This window comes from Aulonocara stuartgranti (assembly GCF_965226115.1).
Source record: "Aulonocara stuartgranti genome assembly, chromosome: 10".
Classification (NCBI taxonomy): domain Eukaryota; kingdom Metazoa; phylum Chordata; class Actinopteri; order Cichliformes; family Cichlidae; genus Aulonocara; species Aulonocara stuartgranti.
In genome coordinates, this window is record NC_138946.1 from 8,038,400 (window position 1) to 8,058,947 (window position 20,548).

At 39.1% G+C, this 20,548-nt stretch overlaps 1 protein-coding gene across 7 annotated transcripts in view; it reads right to left on the reverse strand.

The window, feature by feature from the left end:
• The window catches only part of cadm1a (cell adhesion molecule 1a), a 473,893-nt gene that overhangs the window by 95,161 nt on the left and 358,184 nt on the right, over positions 1 to 20,548 (reverse strand). For all 7 annotated transcript variants that reach the window (XM_082549416.1, XM_082549412.1, XM_082549413.1 and 4 more), the window contains 2 exons: positions 7,864 to 8,016; positions 6,220 to 6,357 (listed from right to left, as the gene is read on the reverse strand). In XM_082549416.1, coding sequence (XP_082405542.1) covers positions 6,220 to 6,357; positions 7,864 to 8,016 — 291 coding nt within the window. The remainder of the gene's footprint in view (positions 1 to 6,219; positions 6,358 to 7,863; positions 8,017 to 20,548) is intronic.

Genomic DNA, 20,548 nt, shown 5'->3' on the forward strand with positions numbered 1-20,548 from the left:
TGTCTCTCCAATTCCATCACTTACTTTTCCCAAAATATCCTTTTATCCATTTGTCCAGTCTTCCTACTGGGGCAGAGCAGGGTAATTGAAATCACCCTGTGGTAGTCTCTTAACACTTGAGGCTAATGGCTGCTCTGGTCCCTGTCAGTCAATGAAGTGCCCTGCTGACTGTTTTTCTATCTGCTTTCTTCTCCTTAGTTTTAAATGAACAGGGAGGAATGACCTGCACGGCTAGGATTCCCTTTTTCTTACGATTTCCATTGTTGTGCAAGCTTAAAAAACTGGAGATATTAGTGTCAGGGCATATGTTAATAAAACACTAAACAAGCAGGATAAGAGCAGGAATAAAGAAAAGGATAATGATGAGATAATAGGTCTGTGCATATTTGGAAAGATGGTAGGATTTAAATTGGCAAGCATGACAATTGCAACCTTTAAATGATATTTAAGAGAGTGTGATTATCCTTTAAGGTAATTATGTTAAATTCCGGAGACATTTAATTAGAAATAAGTCTTCTAGGCAAGGACAGCCAAAGGCAGTTTAAGTAATTCTACTCTAGTGCCATATCTCCAGCACCCTGGGCCATTCTTTTTCTTCTCATCTTTCATTTTCTTGCACTGCTTTGTCTTAAATAGTTCCAGCATCAGCAGAACAACCCCATGTTTCATTTACAGAATGATTCTTTGTGGCGTCAACAAAACAAACAAACAAAAAGAAAGATCTTGATTTAATTTTGGGCATTTAAAGATTTCTTTGAACTTCCAGGGTGGAATAATTGCAGAGCATACAACAAGTTTGAAAAGTATAGATGAAGGTTCAAATATATACATACACTCAATTGAATCTTTTAAGAAGTGATGCTGAAGGTTCTACAGTGTCTTTTAACTAGACAAGGCCAAGACTGAGTAACTTCTCATTTATGACCATGATTGACTACAACAGGTAGTTTCTGTTTGTCAGCATAAAAATAATTTGTCTGACAGCACTGATGGGATGACCAACACTCAGAACAATGAGAACTAAAAAGGAGAATTGTAGAGGAAGAGACCAAGAAATCTCTCTTGGAGTCATTTCTAAGCAAGTGCAGTTTCCGGGAACATCAGTTCATTTCATGTAGCTACAAGTTATTCGGATGTGTAACCATTTTGCTAAGGTGTGGAAGGAGACCAAAACTGTCACACTTTAGAGGAAATTGTTCAAGAACAACCCAAAAACCCACCAAGACTTAAGCCTACGATAAACATAAACTACCATAAACTTGTGGAACACCGGCATCACTGTCCACAGTGAAGCAGGTTTCACATTGTCATGGACTGAAAAGCTGCCAACCGAGAAAGAAACCCGGGTTCCAGAATCAGCAACTTCAGACCTTACTGAAATTGGCAGCTGCTAACATAGACGAACTAAATGCCTTCTGGAGAAATATTTTATGGTCATCGGGACAAAGATTGAGCTATTTGGCCACAATGATAAGGAGAACACATGAACCTTTCTAACCTAAGAACATTGTACCAGCTGTTAAGCACGGTGGTGGTGGTGGTGGTATCATCATGCTCTGGGACTGTTTTTCTGTCAGTGGTATTAGCACAATGCACAAAGTGGACAGAATAATTAAGGAGGACTATCTCCAAATTCTTCAGATTAAACGGTAGACAGTTGAAACTTGGACACAACTGGGCGTTCCAACAAGACAATGACCTCAGACATGCATCAAAACTTTTTGAATGGATAAAGCAGGCAGACATTAAACTGTTGGAATAGCCTTCCCAAAGCCCCGACATCAACCCAAAAGAAAATTTTTGGACTACATTTATATGACAGATTGGTATCAATTCTGTCAAGAAGAGTGGTAAATCACTTGGCCAGAAGCATCTGGTTGAGGTGCAACTTGCTAAGGGGAATTTAACCAGATATTAATGGGGATGTATCTATATATTTGAGTCTATATATTCCCCTCTCGCCCCTGCGTGCAGTCTGCCCTTCAAGCTCAGGTCCCCTACCAGAGGCCTGGGAGCTTGAGGGTCCTGCGTAGTATATTAGCTGTTCCCAGGACTGCGCTCTTCTGGACAGAGATCTCCGATGTTGTTCCCGGGATCTGCTGGAGCCACTCGCCTAGTTTGGGAGTTACCACATCTAGCGCTCCGATTACCACTGGGACCACTGTTATCTTCACCCTCCACATTTTCTCAAGCTCTTCTCTGAGTCCTTGATATTTCTCGAGCTTCTCGTGTTCCTTCTTCCTGATGTTGCTGTCATTTGGAACAGCTACATCTATCACTTCGGCCGTCTTCTTCTGTTTGTCTACCACCACTATGTCCGGTTGGTTAGCCACCACCAGTTTGTCCGTCTCTATCTGGAAGTCCCACAGGATCTTAGCTCGGTCTCCCATTTTGACCTCAGGACTTCCAGGGCATATTCGGCACAGATGTTTCTGTATACTACGCTGGCCACTTGGTTATGGCATCAGGGGCATCTTCACACGGCCTGCACCTGAGGCTGGCTGGCTGGCTATCTATCTATCTATCTATCTATCTATCTATCTATCTATCTATCTATCTATCTATCTATACTTGTAATCTTGTATGCATTACAAAAAGTCCAAAATAAAGTCAACTTGTATACCCAATTCTTGCTTTTAAAGTCATTAAAGATTTATGTTGCACAATCATCCCATCCTGTAAAAAAAAAGGGTTAAAAAAAGTCCAAAATTACCACGGCACCCATGCTCATAACGAGTGTATATAAACTTTGACCACACCTGTACGTACAATAATAAAGGATGGTTTATCTGGGAGAACTTGCAACCGTTGAGGCTGCTTCAGCTAGTAGCACCTTTTCACCTATGGCAAAAATTGATAAAAGCAAACAGCATGCTCCAAACGTAGTGTTGTGACAAGTGAGCTATTAAGTACACCTGTATTTTGTGCTACTGCGAAAAATTGTATCTAGCAGTTGTAGAGCTTCACAGAGTGCTGACCCTATTCTGTAAATGTCAATCCATTCCCAACAAGTGTGAGAAAACAACATGTCTGCGGGGTTGAAGGGCGTTTAGCATTACACAAATAATTTTTCTGTCATTCTACAAAACAAACAAATGGGCATTGTTTGAGAGCTCAGTTAAAGAGGCTGGGAATACTCGGTGGAAGCAAACAATGACACAGCACAGTGTGTTAAATAAAAAGAAAATGCTGAATGGGAATGGATTTTGTATGCAGAGCCTGGCAAGCTCCTATTTAAATGAGTTACTGGAAACCCTGAATCAGTATTTCACTGTGACTAACAGCCACAGTGGTCACTAGTTTCACTTTCTCCATTTACAAAAGTAAGTATGCTGGAAAAAACCATTAGTCTTTGTACTTTAATGCACTTTAATGCACTTAAGTAACAGTGCTTTCTGGATAAATGCATTTCTTAAATATCATTAAGTAATATGTGTAAGTTTAGGAAAACTGTAATCTATTCATGGTGGTGCTAACTGTATTTCTCAACAATAATATCACATGAAATACATTTTAATGTATGTGCATCTGTTCAGAAAAAACAGTTTAAATTACAATTTAGGTTCATTTTTATGGCAACTTTTGTGATATCAATGACTAAAAGACCATCGGCTCTGGCTATTCAGTGCCTAAAGAATTTGCCGTTCTTGCCATACTGAACATAATGAGTCTTTTTGTGATGTTAGAAGCCAGCTGCAAGCCAATCCCTGATCTTGTTACAATGGAACATTCTTCGATTTGAGCTGGCCACTGAAGGTTTTATGCGCCTCGGTGCGGAGGTGAACCTGCTCCGGGCTTTTAGAACAGCTTCTGATTCGGACCTTTGTTTCAAAGTCTTTACAAAGCTTACTGTCTGGGCTCTGAGGTGGAGCTGCTTGGCAGGAGGCCTGTTCAACCCCTGAGCTCTGCACCGAGTTCTAAAGCGCAGCTACCTTTGATGAAGGCATGCAGGTTGTCAGGATGCCAACAGGCCTCAGCCATTACTGCAAATGCAAATTGCTCTAATGGAATCTATTCAAAGTCGCAGCAGAGCTCCATTTAAAAAGTAACACCATTAATATGCGCTCAAAGGAAAAAGTGTGCCTATAAATGGAATTATATAAAAATAAAATAATTTTTAGAATCTATTTGTCAAGTCATTTCTTAAATGCCAAACAGTGCAGTCCTCCTGGCTTCAGTAGCAGTATTAATATATTCACCCATCACTCACTGATCTTGCTTCTGCTTTTAAAGCTTGTTTTTTGCCATGAAGAACTCAAGTCAAAGAAAAATGTGATCAGAGTACTGCAAGTCAAGAACATGTTTGCTGTGGTCTGATTTTAGCTTTGACCTTGTGCAAACGTTTCAGCCAAACCTTAGCTTAATATGATTCCAAATAAAATGTGTGAATTCTTTAAAACATAAAGAGGGCAAAAATACTGATATGTAACAATGTATCCAAATTATTCGTTTGTGTATTCACAGAATCTTGCAGTATGCTGCTCACTAAATACAAAACGATGGGGTTTCCAAATATGTGGCCACTTATTTTCTCTAAAGGATAATGACAAAAAGGCTGGCTCTGTAGAGGACAAAAAGGAAATTTTAAGCTATTTAACTTCATTTGGATTTTAACAGGTGAATAGAATTGTGGGTTTAGTTTGAATTCTAAAAATTGGTTGGTACATAGGCAGGATTATGAATATGATCTTTGAAATTTTGATGTTTGAAAGAAAATGTGTTTTTATTTATTCATTTATTTTTACACACATGAGTTAATGGATAGTTGTACATATATTTATTTGTGTTACAGTTTTTCTCAGTCGCTTTGGTGCTTTTCTCAGATCAAAATGAAAATTCTCAAAAGCATTAGTGCAATCTCCACAACCTTTAGTCATTTGTGCACATCATAGTAGCAATTTCTCCTTCCTCTGAACAAATTGCAAATGCTCTTGGACATGTATCAGTTGCTTTCATACAATTCTCTGCCCTCGACAACATTATCATTTGCTTATGTCATGTCAGTCAAAATGAACTATACTTTTGGATGCTAAATAGTCGTTCCCAATAAAACCAATAGTCTTTATTTCATTGCTTGAGTCATTACATACAAAATTGTTGAACTAGTTTTCAAATGCCGTCAAGCAAATGTTATACCTTTTTGTCATTATTTTTTCCTGTCCCCGAAATTGAACAATTTCTCTCATGCCATAGTCCCTGAGTATGTTGTTGTTTGGGATAATGTCCCTTTTCACTACTCACATCTGGTCAGACAGTGGTTTGCAGCACATGACAGAATGCCTGTTGAATATCTCCCTCCCTACTCCCCATTCCTTAATCCGATAGAGGAGTTTTTGTCTGCCTGGAGGTGGAAGGTTTATTCACATGCACAAATGGCCCTGCTGGCAGCCATGGATGCAGCATGTGACGACATCACAGCAGAGTCATGCAGAGGGTGGATTCGCCACTCCAGGAGATACTTTCCTCGCTGCATTGCAAGGGATGATATCCGTTGTGATGTAGATGAGAATATGTGACCAGACAGACAGGGACGTCTGAATGTGCCAGAATGATTTACGTATGTTCAGTTACAATATGTACTGTTATATTGTTCACATTGTGCACCGCTCTACCAAAAGGGTGTTTCTCATGTTTATTCTAAATATGTGACTGTAGAGTATTTTTCTTTTGCACAATGTTGTAGAATTACAAACATCCTACACAGTAAAAATGTGAAACATACGTATTCAGTGTCTTGTACTCATTTACTTCCATAACTACAGGAATGTTTAACTTTACTGTAGATTTTACTGTACATGGCTGTGCAAAAAGTGTATAGTGCTGTCTTGAGCATTTTCAGGACGTGTCACCGAGTTCTGACCTTTTTTTGCACTGGAAGACACTGAGAGAATACTGTACACTGTCATAATGAAAACATTACAAAGCCATTTGATTATCTTGTTCATCAAGATGGTGTCAAGATTCTCATTTTGATGACACTGACAGTTTCCTTGACATGAATACTGGATTATCAATTTTGAGCAAGTGACCTGCTTTTGCAGGTTATCCACTAGGTTTAGCAGTTTGCACTAATTGTTTTGAGAAATACACAAACTACTGTGGAAATGTTAATAGTGATGTGAGAAAAGCCCCAAAGCGACTGAGAAAAACTGTAAGAGAGGAAAGGTCTTGACTGTTGGATGGGATTTTCTCAAAGTCAGTGTACAGTGCCTAGAGTACCTGGAAGCTCTTTATCTCCTTTCATCCATCTGATGATGGCAGCAGGCTTACTGCTCATGGCAGTGCAGGTCATCTCTGTCTCGTTGCCCTCGCTCAGGACCTCATCCCGGGCCTCAATGATGGGGTTACCTGGAGGAACTATGACAGGACACACAAACAGAACTGTGTAAACACTGAGGCAATGCAGTACACCCTAAAAACCACAAGCTAAGAAGAAAACAGGACTGATATTAGAAGGCTTTTCTTTTAAAATTAGAATTAGAAAAGTGCAAAAATCTAATTCAGGAATTATCATTTGCAATACTGTGAACATGTTGGATGTCGTTTAAATAACTCATATTTTGCAGTTATTTATTCAATATATACTCACCAGCCACTTTATTAGATACAACTGTTCAACTAATAGCCAGCCAATCACACGACAGCATTTAGGCATGTAGACATGATTGGAATAACCTGCTGAGGTCCAAAGCAAACATCAGCATGGCATGGTTGCTGGTGTTTTAAAATCTACCAGATTTACTGGAATTTCTCTGCACAACGACCTCCAAGGGAACCAGAGAATGGTTCGTAAAAGATCAAATATCCAGCGAGTGGCAGTTCTCTGGGCCATTTTGTTGTCATAGGTCAGAGGACAACGGCCAGATTGCTTCAAGCTGACAGGAAAGCAAACGTAACTCAAACAACCACTTACTCGTAGCAACCACCTGTAGCAGATGGGCTACAGCAGCAGACACACTGGATGGCACACTAGGGGTCCTTTAGGGCTAGCTGACCATCATTTAAACACCACAGCCTACCTAAGTACTGTTGCTGTTCCATGTCCACGCCTTTATGACCATAGTGTGCCCATTTTCTGATGGCTGCTGATGGCTGCTTCTACCAGAATAACACGCCGTGTCACTAAATTCAAATCAACTCATGTTTCCTCCACAGTCAGTAGATCTCAGTCCAACAGAGCACGGCTGAGGTGAGGTGGAGCAGGAGATTTACATCATGGAAACGACAGCAACTGTGCGATGCTATCATGACAATATGGAACAAAGTTGCTGAGGAGTGTTTCCACCACTGAATAATTAAGACGGCTCTGAAGGCAAAATGGGTCCAACACAGTACTAGCAAGGTGTATCTAATGAAGTGGCCACTAAGTGTTTTTACAGTTACAGATGACAAATATTTTAAAAATCTGACAATCACAAACTTGAAACACTGAAAACATAAAACAATAAACACAAAGTTTAAAAAATGCATGTTGATGTCATATTATTATGTTCATATTTATCAGCTATTATCACAACAGCATTTATAGAGCAATATTGTTCAGTTATAGTTAAAAGTCCCAAGATTTGTTTCCAAAATATCCTAGTAAAGGTATGCCTACTTATAAAGTTGGGCTAGTCTCTAAATTTAAGGAAAACTGTGAAAATATTATTGAAAAAGTTATATTTTGTTTATTATTTGAACACCTTTCTCACTAAGCTCACCATAAAAAGCCTAAAACAATCTCACATCTCACACATCTATACAAATACATTAATGTGTTAAGACCTTGTGTAGACTAATTGCTGTTTAACTCACTTAATTCTAACAATAACACTGAGCGTTTGTCTGCACATGTATGTATATGTTTGTGCGCTTTGTTACTTAGCACTGTGATTTCAGCGTAGGCCTCCTGCGGGGGGTCTGTGTACAGCTGGCAAACATATCGACCCTCGTCTGACAGCGAGACATTAGACAGTGACACCCGCAGCTCGTTGTCTGAGAAGTTCACGAGCTGAAAGCGAGAGTCTTTCAGTGCTGAAAGAGAAAAAACACACACACACACACACCACTTTATATTATTATTATTATAGTATATTCAAAAATGTAGACGTCTGCTTTATATGACTTTATGAAGTTAGTATTGTTCATGCAATTTAAAAGGGAAGTTGCATTCATGCTGCTGTTTGTCATTATTCAGGATTTAGTATTATAAAGGTATGTGATCCCATACTCCTTTAAGTGTGATTTGACCAGTAGTCTTCAAATGAGGCTTATAGCTAATAATGAGACATATTATTAGCTCGTGATTATTGTTACATGTTAAAAAAAGGATTTGCAGCATCCAATAGAGCAGGGTGTGAGACAAACATCCTGTTATTTCATTAAAGAAACAACAACATTAGATCATAATGTAAAATGTGCATTTTATTTCTTTTTGGCCTCAAAAGAATCTGTGTATAAAGCACAAAATACATCAAACTGTCCACTGCCTTAGGTCAACTCCACTAGAGCTGTAACTTCTTCCTGTGAAGAGCCACGACAGCAGACCATCTGCCTCCACCTCACTTTATCTCTAGCATCCTCTTGTGTTACATCGACCTTCTGCATCTCCTTCTTCACTACATCCACTCTGTGCTCTTCTTGTTTTCCTCCTTCCTGGCAGCTCCACCTCCAACATCCTTTCTCCAGTGTATCCACTATCCTTCCTCTGCACATGTTCAAATCATCTCCGTTTCCCCTCTCTAACTTTATTCCCAAACTGCTCAACCTGAGCTGTGCTTCTGATGGACTCCTTTCTAATCTCCAATGACGATCTTTAGACTTTCAGCTCTCCATCTTCACCTCCTGTGCCATCACCAAACCATACATCACAGTAAGACTCACTAACATCTTGTAAACCTTCCCTTTCACTCTTGCTACTTTTCATCTGCACCCACTCCACTCTGCCTGCACTCTTTCTCACCTCTCTTGAGCATCGTCCATCGCTTTAGATGGTTGACCCCAGGTATTTAAACTCATCCAGCTTCACTGATATACTAAATTCTAATGCTCTCCATTCGGGTCACTCCCAACAAAAATCTGGGCCTATAAAATTCTGCCACCTCCAGCTTTGTTAGCACCACCATCTCCAACTTATACCTCCAGTTTTTAAATACAGACTCAAACATGACAATTTAAGTGTGCTCCTTATGACAAATAGCAAGTGAGAAAGACTACTTACTATTTTAACTTTCTATAGCTTTTTGTCCATCATAAGCATGAGAAAAAAACATTATTAAAGAAGCCATTCATTTTTAATTTTACTTTACAAAAACAATACTGTAATAAAAACGACAGGACTTTGGCGTTTTCTGTTTCTTTTTCCTTTGTTAAGGCAGTAGGCGTAAATCTGGTAAAAAAAATATTTTAGAAATTTGAATTTATTTATATGGACAAATACGAGCCAGCCATTGTTGTTTTCACAACCTCAAACTGTACTCAAAGAGCTTTCACATGGGTAAAAAAACCCCTCAATATAATTAGTCAACAATCAATCACGGAGCTAAGTGTGCAACTCTGTAAAGCACTTTGTTACTCGCTTCTATTCAATCCAAAATGCAGTTTTGTTCACACATACTGTGGCTGTTAACAGCGTTGTTTGCATTAACACAAGCCTCATCCTTGGCCGTCCTTCAGTGAGCCTACACAGCAATTGAGAGCAGTTCCATAAATCCTGTCTCTTCTTCATCTGTAGTCACTTTCATCTTGCCTAACCTTGTTTGCCCACCTACCTAAGCACACTCTATCAGCTCTAATGTAGAATGACAACATGTGGTTAAGATGAAAGCCTACCCATACCCATCCCCTCTTCGATGTGCTGATAAACTCTGCTCTGACTGACAGCAACTCCAGGTTCTCTGCACTCTGCTAGATCTGTGTACTCATCCTCTGGCACTCTTTTTTTCTAACAGCTTAAAGTATTAAACACGGAGACTTCTGACACAAAACACCTCAAAACAGACATGAATAGACAGAAGAGCCTCTGGGGTCCATTATAATTTTACACGGCTTCCGCGGCCATACGTTATCAGGATTTAAAGCTGAGAGGCATTGTAGACATGCAAAAAGCAAGAGGCTAAAACTGATTTTGTGCATCATTATTTGCATCAGATAGATTTAAAATAATATCACCAGGCTGACTAGAAAAAAAATCTGCATCCAAATATGCATCTGTGCTCTTCTTTGGCCGAAAAAGAAAGCCTAAAAACGCTGGCCATGATGTTGGATGATCTGAACAAGAGATCACTAAGATGCTGCTGTTATCCCGGTACTTCTCTTAGTCTTTGATTATTCTGCCAGAAAATCCTGCTCACAACACTACAACAAATTGCTAAGAAGCAGTGCAAACAATCCAGAAAAGATTTAATGATGCTGTGTTAAAGTGTGGCATACAAGAAAGTTATTTTCCATAAAAGCTCTTATTTCATCTGAATACATATTCCTCACCTTTTCCAAAGAGAAAGAAAAAAAAAAACAGGCAACTTATATGCTTGGTTCCATTAGCGCAGCTATTAGTTTCTTTTGTTTAACTACAATGAAACCCTTATTCTAGGAGATGAATAATGTGCCCCTAATTAGTGTTGCTCATTCAAACGCCTTGTTAGCCCTCATTAAAATGAGAGGTCAGCATCTAATCCTAATGATTTAATTGAATTAAATGTTCCCAGATTCAAACACACCCATGCTACAATACAGAGATGCAAAGAAGAAAAAAAACACCTGGAAAGGCTCTAATAAGCAAAACTGTTACTGACGAGACATGTTCTTCCTTTTTAAAGAAGCGACTTTTGTATTAACAGCCAATGTTTTGTGTTTCAAAGAGAAGGATAGTCAGTGTAATCCAGCATGCAAATATTTATGGCACTGTAATGTATCTCACTGAGGAAACACAACAATTTATTTGTTAAAGGAGCTTAGAATAATCCAAAAAACCTGTAAAAAGGTTTCTGGAGGTCACTAAAAAACAAAATAGAATTTGAAGAAGTGTTAAATCTTAAGAGGATATAAAACACAACATCATCAGTATAAACCTGGATTTTGCTGTATGGAGGAGCAGTAGTTCAATGTCCAAATGACAACAGAGTGGCTCTCATTTTTCTTAGAAACTAAAATTAGGTAAAAAAGAAAAAATCTGCTAATTCGTTGTTTTTACATTTATCAGGCCCCAATCAGCCCAAATATCAAAGAGAAATTAAAAATGCATGCAGTGGAAGAGTTCGGGTCTTAGGACGTTAATGTTAAACTCGTTGGGGGGCTGCTCAGATGGATCAGTCTTACCCACACGTGATGTTATTTTCTGTGATTACACGTGTAGCACATGGGAGAAAAAAATGCAAACAAATCAATTTTGTCAATCTTTATACTGGCTGCAAACTGTAGCTCAAATCGTAGAAAGAGGGTCAGAAAGCACAACACCAATCCATCTGACCAAATAAGAGGTGCTAGTAATTAGCCATGAAACAAAAACACGTCATCAGAAAATGTTATATATCCTGCAACGACACAATAAAACCCAGCCATAAACATATATGCCTGGGTTCAGAAATGCACCATCAAGCAACCCAAGCTTAGCTAAAACCCTAAACATCTTATGCTGTGGATACTTTGAAACATCCATAAATTAATGAAAAATCTGGTGCGTCAACAATTTAAAAAACCCGTGCCAATCAGATATAATCCATTCCATAAAAGCATTTCTCAAAGATCTCTTAATCCTCTTATGTGTCACTTCTAACTAAGGCGTTGCCGTGTAAGCATGAACTGAATAAATACTTTCTAAAAAATAATGAAAAGAAAAATGGAGGCACTTTGGCAAGGACAGCTCCCCATGCTCAAGGTTTGGGACAACAATACTGCAGGTTCAAAGAGATGCAAGGGCATATGACGGAGAACAGCCTGGTTAACACAGCAGGACTGAACACAGTGGTACATTTCAGGAAAAAAAACATAAGACAAGGCAAGCCAAGAAACGCTGCAGACGGTCCTTTTATTGTAACATCACAGCAAACTGGAATACATATTTCACTTTTCTTTGTGTACCAGGCAGAAAAGAGAGTGACCTTTTATCTTCATGCTCTTTTTGTCCCGTTGTCCTTCTCTTGTTCTATCATATCTGATAGCATAGCAGGGACATCACAGATGCCCGACAAAGGTAATTGATAGTCAGGTCTTTGGATAAGAGATGTCTGTCCAGACCCTGAAAGGCTGTAAATTATCTGATGTATCTGTTTTTGCAGTTTATGGTGATTGAGCTCATTTAAAAGCAGTGATAAGATTGTACAGTAGAGCTGTCCTGAAGTTTAGCCAAGGAGACTTTAAGAGGAAGCTGACTTTCCACCTCCCACTGAGTGCAGTGCCACTGGGCATGCTAATTAGAGCTAACTAACAGCATGGTGGCTTTAATGAATCCCATTCATTAGTATGTTGTCACCACTTTAAGTTTATTTTATAGCAATATGAAAAACTAGGCTATTGTCTTCTGACTTGGCCTGTGGGGACGGCAGCCAATATGTTGGGGCTTCTGGTATAAACTGACATCCTGTTCAATTAGCCGGCAAGATTTAGAAATCTAAACAAGTGAAATATTTGTACCAATTTCAGTCAATCATCACTGATGACCCTAAACTTAGGCTATAAGAACACAAATAAAGTACATCATCATTCTAATGGACACATATCAAAAAATGATTTTTTTAGCAGGATGTGAACTCAGAAAACACAGCTTTGTTGCTGGAAAAAAGCAAAACGGTACAAAACTAAACTGGGAAATTCTAATGACCATTCACACGGGGAAACACAGGGAGAGTCGCACAGCTATGAGGGAGGACACGACACATAACTGAGGGAGATGCGGACATAAATACACAGAAGGATCATGAGGGAAGCGAGAACACACGGGGAGCACAGCTGACACGAATAACCATGATGAGACAGTGGAAGAGCAAACACAAGATGAAACACACTGACGGGAGACTATCAGAGTAAAACAGGAAGTACACAGAGACGCAGACTGGAGGGAGAGAGAGGACACGACGAGCTGGGGAACGTAGATAAACAAGACGGAATAAAACACAAGGGGGGGGAACGATGCACATGAGCTCACAGCACCGACACACAGAGGGCAAAGACACAAGGGGGAAACTGCTAAATAACCAAGGAACTAAACAGGATAACTAGAATATAGAATAAACTTAAGACTAACAAAGTGAACTTATACATAAATCATAATACAAATACAAAATGACACAAACACAGGAAAATGCAAAACACTGTCGAATGACCCGGGACAAAAATGGCTCACATGCACCGATGTCTTCAAGGTCAACTTAATGGGTGAAAATGGACAAAAAGCCTTATTGCTTAGAAACTATGACTCCTACAAGCATGATGTGTACTGTCAACACATAGAAAATACCATATATGTGTATTTAAAATATCATGCCACAATTGACCTTTGACCTCTTCTTTGCGGTCAAATCAGATCAAACTTGAATAAAACACATTTTATCTTTAAAACTATGCTTAAAACTCGACTGACTTTCTTTATAAAGGCAATAATTAGTAAATGATCCTGGTATATGGGGATTCTAAATATCACATTTAGTGAAACCCAAATATCATGTCACATTTGACCTCTGACCTCCATTTCACATCTGGCTTTCTTTCGAAAAAAAAATTGGTATATCTTTAAAGTATATGTTTTTGGTGTTTTTTAAACCTAATAAGGAGTTAAATCTTTCCTGCACGCAACCAGTCTCCTCAATTCCAAGTGACGGATATCACTTGGTGTACAAACTAACAACAAGAAGTAACCAGAAACCTCATAGCACCACTTCTCATTAGAGATCATGTTTACATTACTGTTAGTGGGATCCCCTCTCCACTCCGCATAAAGGGAAACTAGTAAAAAGAAAGAGCAGTGTAAATGGTGAGTGCTAAAGCAATAAACAATGCTGCATCGGTGCAATGTAAAGGCAAAATTGATAGATTTATAGGTAGGTGAACTGAGCAGTCTTTGAGGGAGCCAAATTGATAGGTCGCCCCCGAAATCACTCTTCTCCAAACTGCTATTTAAAAACGCTTTTGTAACTCCCCACCACATAGCGAAGCAAAACACCACTCTTCAGCTGTACTTTGGATTTTGTCGTCATCTTTTACGGTGCAGACACAGGCTTTGCTTCGTGGACGCCGTGCAGAGGAGGAATAATTAGAATAACTTTCAACCTACATGTGGAACACGAGTACTGGAAGATAGAGTTGAAAAAGTCTGAGCTTGTTTCATAATGTCCGTATAAGACCCCATACTGCTGAAACTCATATTACCATTCAGCACTTATACTTTCTAAGTGCTAAATGTACTGTGCCATACATGCACAGTACATTTAGCACTTATTTTAACCTGAACAAGACAAAGTGCCTTTCAAATGCCTCTCATACGCTGATGGTGATGGAGAACTTGATGTTATTCAAGGACATATGGGAAGGGATTTCGAATGTTTTTACAATGCGTCATCGTCTTAACTGTTGTTGCCACAAAAGTTGACTTTTCAAGAAAACATATGCATGTGATGAAGCTAACCACTGACGCTTTTCTGGGGTTTTGTTTTCAGGCTGAAACACCAGGCAGGGATTTTCAGTAGATTTTGTTCTGGATACTGATCACAAACCTGCCCTTTTTCTATGCAGGGATGAATATACATTTAAAGGCAAGCTTCTTGTACAATCAGAAGAATCGGTAAGCTGAGGAATGGTCTGACCTAAGACCCCTGCTGTGATATTCTTTGGATCTGTCTTGTTTTCTGGTTTTGAATTTGCTGGTGAGTAATTTGAGCTGGGATTCTGCAGAGGTTTTATGATTACTGCAAGATTTTATAGTTCTTATTTCTGTGTTTGTTGTATTTTTGGGTTCCTGCTTTGATTTCTGTGTTCTAATAGACCGCAAGCTTCATTTGCTGTGACATACTTGAGCCTTTGATTTCTGTTTTACCTTACAGTTATTCTAATGACGAGTTCCACTTTGCATCCTGTGTTTTGGTCCATGGTTTGGTATCTGTTAGTAGTAGCTCAAGTTCCCTCCATGTCTATCTATGATTGTGTTTGTCCTTCAGTGTTTCCTTGACTCATATTCAGTGTATTTCCTGTTGGATTGTTTACATACATCATGCCTGTATCCAACTTTTCATTTTTGCTTTATTTTGAAGGTTTGCTGTGAGTCTCCCCGGATTGTCTTCACCTGTGTGTGATTACTCTCTCCTGTGTCTCATTACCCTCCCGTTGGGCATTACATCTAATCAGCCCTCTTCTCCTTACTCTTTGTCACAGTGTCTGTGCACAGTGTTTGTTCCCTGTTTCCAGCCCTGCGTTATTCCTCGCTCCTTTTTGAATTATTGTTTATTCACCTTCTGGACTTTGTTATTTTGAACTTTCTGCTATAGCCTAGATTAAAGGCTCAACCTTTGTGGATGAGAGTTGGCCTCCTGAGTCCTGCATCTTGCACTCCTCATATTGTGACACCTACAGTGTAAAGTGATGAATGGACTCTGGTGACCTCAGAGTCTGTTTTGCTGCTATATCTCTATTGTCTACTTGCATGTACAGAAACATAAACAGCCATAGGCAAAGAATTGCTAATATGTGCATTTACATTGTTAACAACTGAACCATGACACTAGCTTTTGAGATGGTTATCTTCAGTTATTAAAACGTAAAAAATTCATGTTTTATATTTATTACAAACAACCAGCAAATTATATTCAAATAGGGGAAAAGTGAAAAAAGTCTGTAAAAGGTCATCCCTCACGCAGCCGTGATCTCTGCTTTCTGCTACGCTTCAATGCAAAGATAAAATTAGAGTGGATGAGACTTAAAGAAACTTTAATACAAAGCAGTAGAAGACTGGGCTGTACATATCTTCTGCCGCCTCTTTCTCCCCTCTTCACCTCTGCTGACTGCGTGATTTTAATTCATCTTGCTTTTTCTTTCCCCTCTCTTGATTAATCTTCATTCTTTTGCTGCATTTCATTTGAATAGTTTTTCTTCTCCAGCCTTTGCCGAGGATGACTACCATCCAGAGAGAGCGGGAGATGATGAGTGTGCCTCGCCTAAGTGGCTGCAATCAATTGTGATTAGTGGCTGCTGCTACTTTTTGAGAGGAGCACATCAAAGTTTTATTATTGGGTGTCAGAGTGGGCGAGACGGGGTGGGGCGGGGGTAATTACACTCTTATACCCAGCCTCCTCACCACTCTAGGAGGTGAAGTCCATGCTTTCTAGCTTTTGTCACCACCTAAATCCAGTCTATTACTTCAGTCATTGTTAACAGTCATAGTCTCGCTGTGACGCCGCTGACCTTATTCTTATTTTCAGTTTACTAATATATTTATGCTTTTAAATTCATTGGTATCGTCTTTTCTTTACCTCAAAATCATGTAAAGCAGCGGTCCCCAACCCCCGGGCCACGGACAGGTACCGGTCCGTGAGTCATTTGGTACCAGGCCGCGAGAGTGAGACTCGGGTGTGAAATGTATGGTTTTCATGGTTTTTATCGGTTTTTAGCGTTATTTTGTTATCGTTTTATCGTTAACTCGGTTTTCCTGGGTCTTTTCACGTGTGTTATGAATAAATCGTATTTTTTTCGTTACCGGTACTAGTTTTATGTTGTTATATTTATCCGCGACACCTTAAAGGCCGGTCCGTGAAAATATTGTCGGGCACAAACCGGTCCGTGGCGCTGATGTAAAGAACTTTAGTAACGTCTGCTTTTAGAGGACGCTGCTTTTCAGTGGCACTAAAATATTTCTTCCCATCAAGCTAAAAATTCCAGCTCTGTTCCCGTTTATAACACTCTTCTTTATATCCGTTTACACAAACCACAGTTTTATTTATGCTAAAAAGTTAAATACTTAGCCGGCAGTTATTTGCTAGCATACCTAAAGATTGAAACATTATGTTTATTATTAACAAAAAAGAAACACAGTTTGGTCCATTAATATTTGGATAGAGACACCTTTTTTTTAATCATTTTGGTTCTGTACATTAGCACAATTTTTTTTAAATGAAATAAGTTGAATGGCAGACTTTCAGCTTTAATTAAGTGGGTTAAATTGTGAGCATTTTTTAAACACAATCCCTTCATTTGAGGCGCTCAAAAGTAATTGGATAAATGAAATAACTGAAAATAAAATGTTAATTTCTAATACTTAGCTGAAAACCCTTTACTGCCAATGACAGCCTGAAGTCTTGAACGCATGGACATTACCAGATGCTGGGTTTCCTCCTTTGTAATGCTCTGACAGGCCTTTACTGCAGTGGCTTTTAGTTACTGTTTGTTTGTGGGCCTTTCCGTCCAGAGTTTAATCTTCAACAAGTGAAATGCATGCTCAGTTGGGTTAAGATCAGGTGACCAACAGGTGACCATTCAAGATTATTCCACTTCTTTGCTTTGATAAGATCCTGGGTTGCTTTGGCTGTATGTTTTTGGGTCATTGTCTATCTGCATGTAGCAGGATTTGAACAGACAGTATGTCTCTGAACACCTCCGACTTCAGTCGGCTGCTTCTGTCCTGAGTCCCATCATCAATAAACAGTAGTGTCCCAGCCATGCACGCCCAAGCCATTGCATGTGTTTTACACATGATGCGGTATGTTTTGGATCATGAGCTGTTCCACAGCTTCTCCGTACTTTTTTTCTTGCCATCATTCTGGTAGATGTTGGTTTCTTCTGTCCAAAGAATGTTTTTCCAGAACAGTGCTAAAAACATCCATCTAAAAAAGCCAGCAGCAAGTCCAATCTAACGTTTCTATTCTTGAGCCTTATGAGTGGCTCGCATTGTGCAGTGAACCCTCTCTATTTACTTTCATGCAGTCTTCTCTTTATGGTATAGACTTTATGGTAGACTGGGGTATTGATACGTCTACCCTCCTGGACAGTGTTGTTCACTTGGTTGGCTGCTTTTAAGGGATTTCACTTCATCATGGAAATAAATCTGCGATCATCCACCATTGTTGTCTTCCGAGGACGTCCAGTTCTTTTTGCTTTAATGAGTTCATCAGCACTTTCTTTCTTTCTTTCTTTCTTTCTTTCTCAGGATTTACTAAACTGTAGATTTTGCCTATCCTACATTTGTATCAGTATCTTGGATAGATTTTTCTCTTTTCACAGCTTAAGGGTGGCTTGTTTCACATGTGGTCAAAGAGCTCCTTTGGCTGCACTTGTCTGTTCACAGCAAAATGTTCCAAATGCAAAGACAACCCTTCAGATGTACCTGTACCTGGTCTTGTAAATGACTAGCTTAATTATACATTTCATTTATTTTTTTTATTTCTTTAACCACTTAATGGGAAAACTGGCTGAAATTACCGCACCAGCCTCACTTAAAATGTGGAGTATCAATATTGTAAACAGATTTTTTTGGGAATGCCCCAAATTATTCAGTCTCTCGTGTCTAAAAAGAAACCCACCTTGCAACATGTTCATTCTAAGAGAAAGACAGCAATGCACGTATAATGATCTCCTCATATTTGAAGACAGATGCACTTTGTGAAGAGCTGTTTAAAAAACTTCAGTGTTGAAAGACTTGTGAGGCAGCTCGTCTCGGCTGGACTCCATCCATCTGTGTCTCCTTGAAATTAACACTCTAAATGTATTTCTGTCAAAGATTAATATAATGAGTTACTTTTTCTTAACCCTGGCAACACTAACCTGTATTTTGGAGAAAAGAAGCAAAACTGACTTTTTGTGTGAAAAAAATCTTTTTGTTTAGGATTTTATCCCTGATTGCCAAGACTCGAACTAGAACTTGCCTAGAACTAGAGTCAGGGTTAGGGCTGGGCTGTCACGTCTTAAGCAAATGTTGACCATTCTGAAGCAGAGCGAGGTCTTACTGTCAACTGAAGGACATCTTTTACAAACAGCAGTATCTGATTCTCTAGGAATTAGACTGGGTTGAAATAACAAGGTTATTAGTTTGGACTGAGATGAACAGTGGTATCTGTATACATAGTTATTTGTCAGTTGTACTGCATGTGCTCAGAAGAGGCTCTATACTGTAGCGTACACGTCTGCCTAATGAGCAAAAGCTCCCTGGTTTTATCCCGGGAAAAGACACAAATCCCTTTGGGGTTGTTTCAGGAAGGGCCTCAGGCATAAGAAGAAAATCAAACAAGCCGAGCTGCCTGTTGCGATGACCCCTTGTGAATAAAGGAGCAGCCGAATGTAGCTTTCTACTGTATATTTTTAGCACACCAAACAAAACTGCGTATCACATGGGTCAGTATCACTAATGTGCTAAATGGTTACAAATCTACCCGTTAAAGAAGAATGAAAAAAAAAACCAGAATGTGTAATTTAAATATAACGAAAAGTTTATATTTAAGATCCATCTGCAAATAAAGTTACAGTACATTTCATTGAACTGATTTCCTCCAATTCTGTATGTCCACCTTTCTGCATAAGGACTGAATTGATCCTCCTGGTCATAACTGACACGAGTTCTGCTGAAAAATCTGTGAAGTGTTGCCATTTCTCGCAGACTTCACCTCTCAGCTGCATTTTACTGGAGGGGTTTTGTTACTCTTGCTTCCACCTAAAAAGAACTCAAAGGTGTTGTTTTGGACTCTAAAATAAAAAGAAACAAACAGTAATGGTAATCTGTATTTATGTTATGTAAGAGTAACAGTAAGGTAACACATAATAGGCTTGATTCCTCTTTCTCTAGTTCATTCTTGGAATACATACAAATAGTTTGAGTTAAAGTATATCATTTACTGTGTTAAGTAGAGCTGGTGCTGGAAATTATACACTGAGATTAGTCAACACTCAATGCATTAATGAAGCACGGTACTTGACTTTTCATTAAGTATTAATTTTGTTACCTGGCTAACATATTGCAAGTGTATTTTTTAAAAAATATTTATGCATATACGTATATCTTTTTTATGTATATATCCAACACTCCAGCTTTACAATACAATTTAGCTGCATAGGGGTATTCTGGGTTTATTTTTGTACTTTCACCTGGCTTGTTAAGCTGCTGTCACAAAAGCCTTCTACCTTGAACCTTGCAAGCCTCCAGTGGAAAAATCATCCCCTGCTCAAGAAGCTGCAACTGTACCGATCCTCCACGGGAGAACAAGGCTGTGTGTGTGTGTGAACGCCCTTCTTAGCCCTTTTATACAAGTAGCTGGGTAGGTGTATATTTGAAGTAGAACATACTGTCTTTGCCTTAGTGAGTGGTAATGGAAGCATGTATGAGTAGATTCATGAACATAAGCATTTGGGAAAAGAATAGGGAAGAACAGGCAGCCCAACATGTATTACTAGATTTTGTTCCTCAAGCCAAACAGATATGCACTTGTGACAGTAGGTTTTATGGTAGGGGTAAGATGTCTGTTTAATTAGTCTAAGAAATAGTGAATCTGGTTAACATGGAAGGAAAATTTTGACATGCATTACAGGGTTACCCTCCAGACATTCACCAATGGTCCTAGCAGACCTCCTAATTATCAATATATCAGTGGCAATTCTGGAA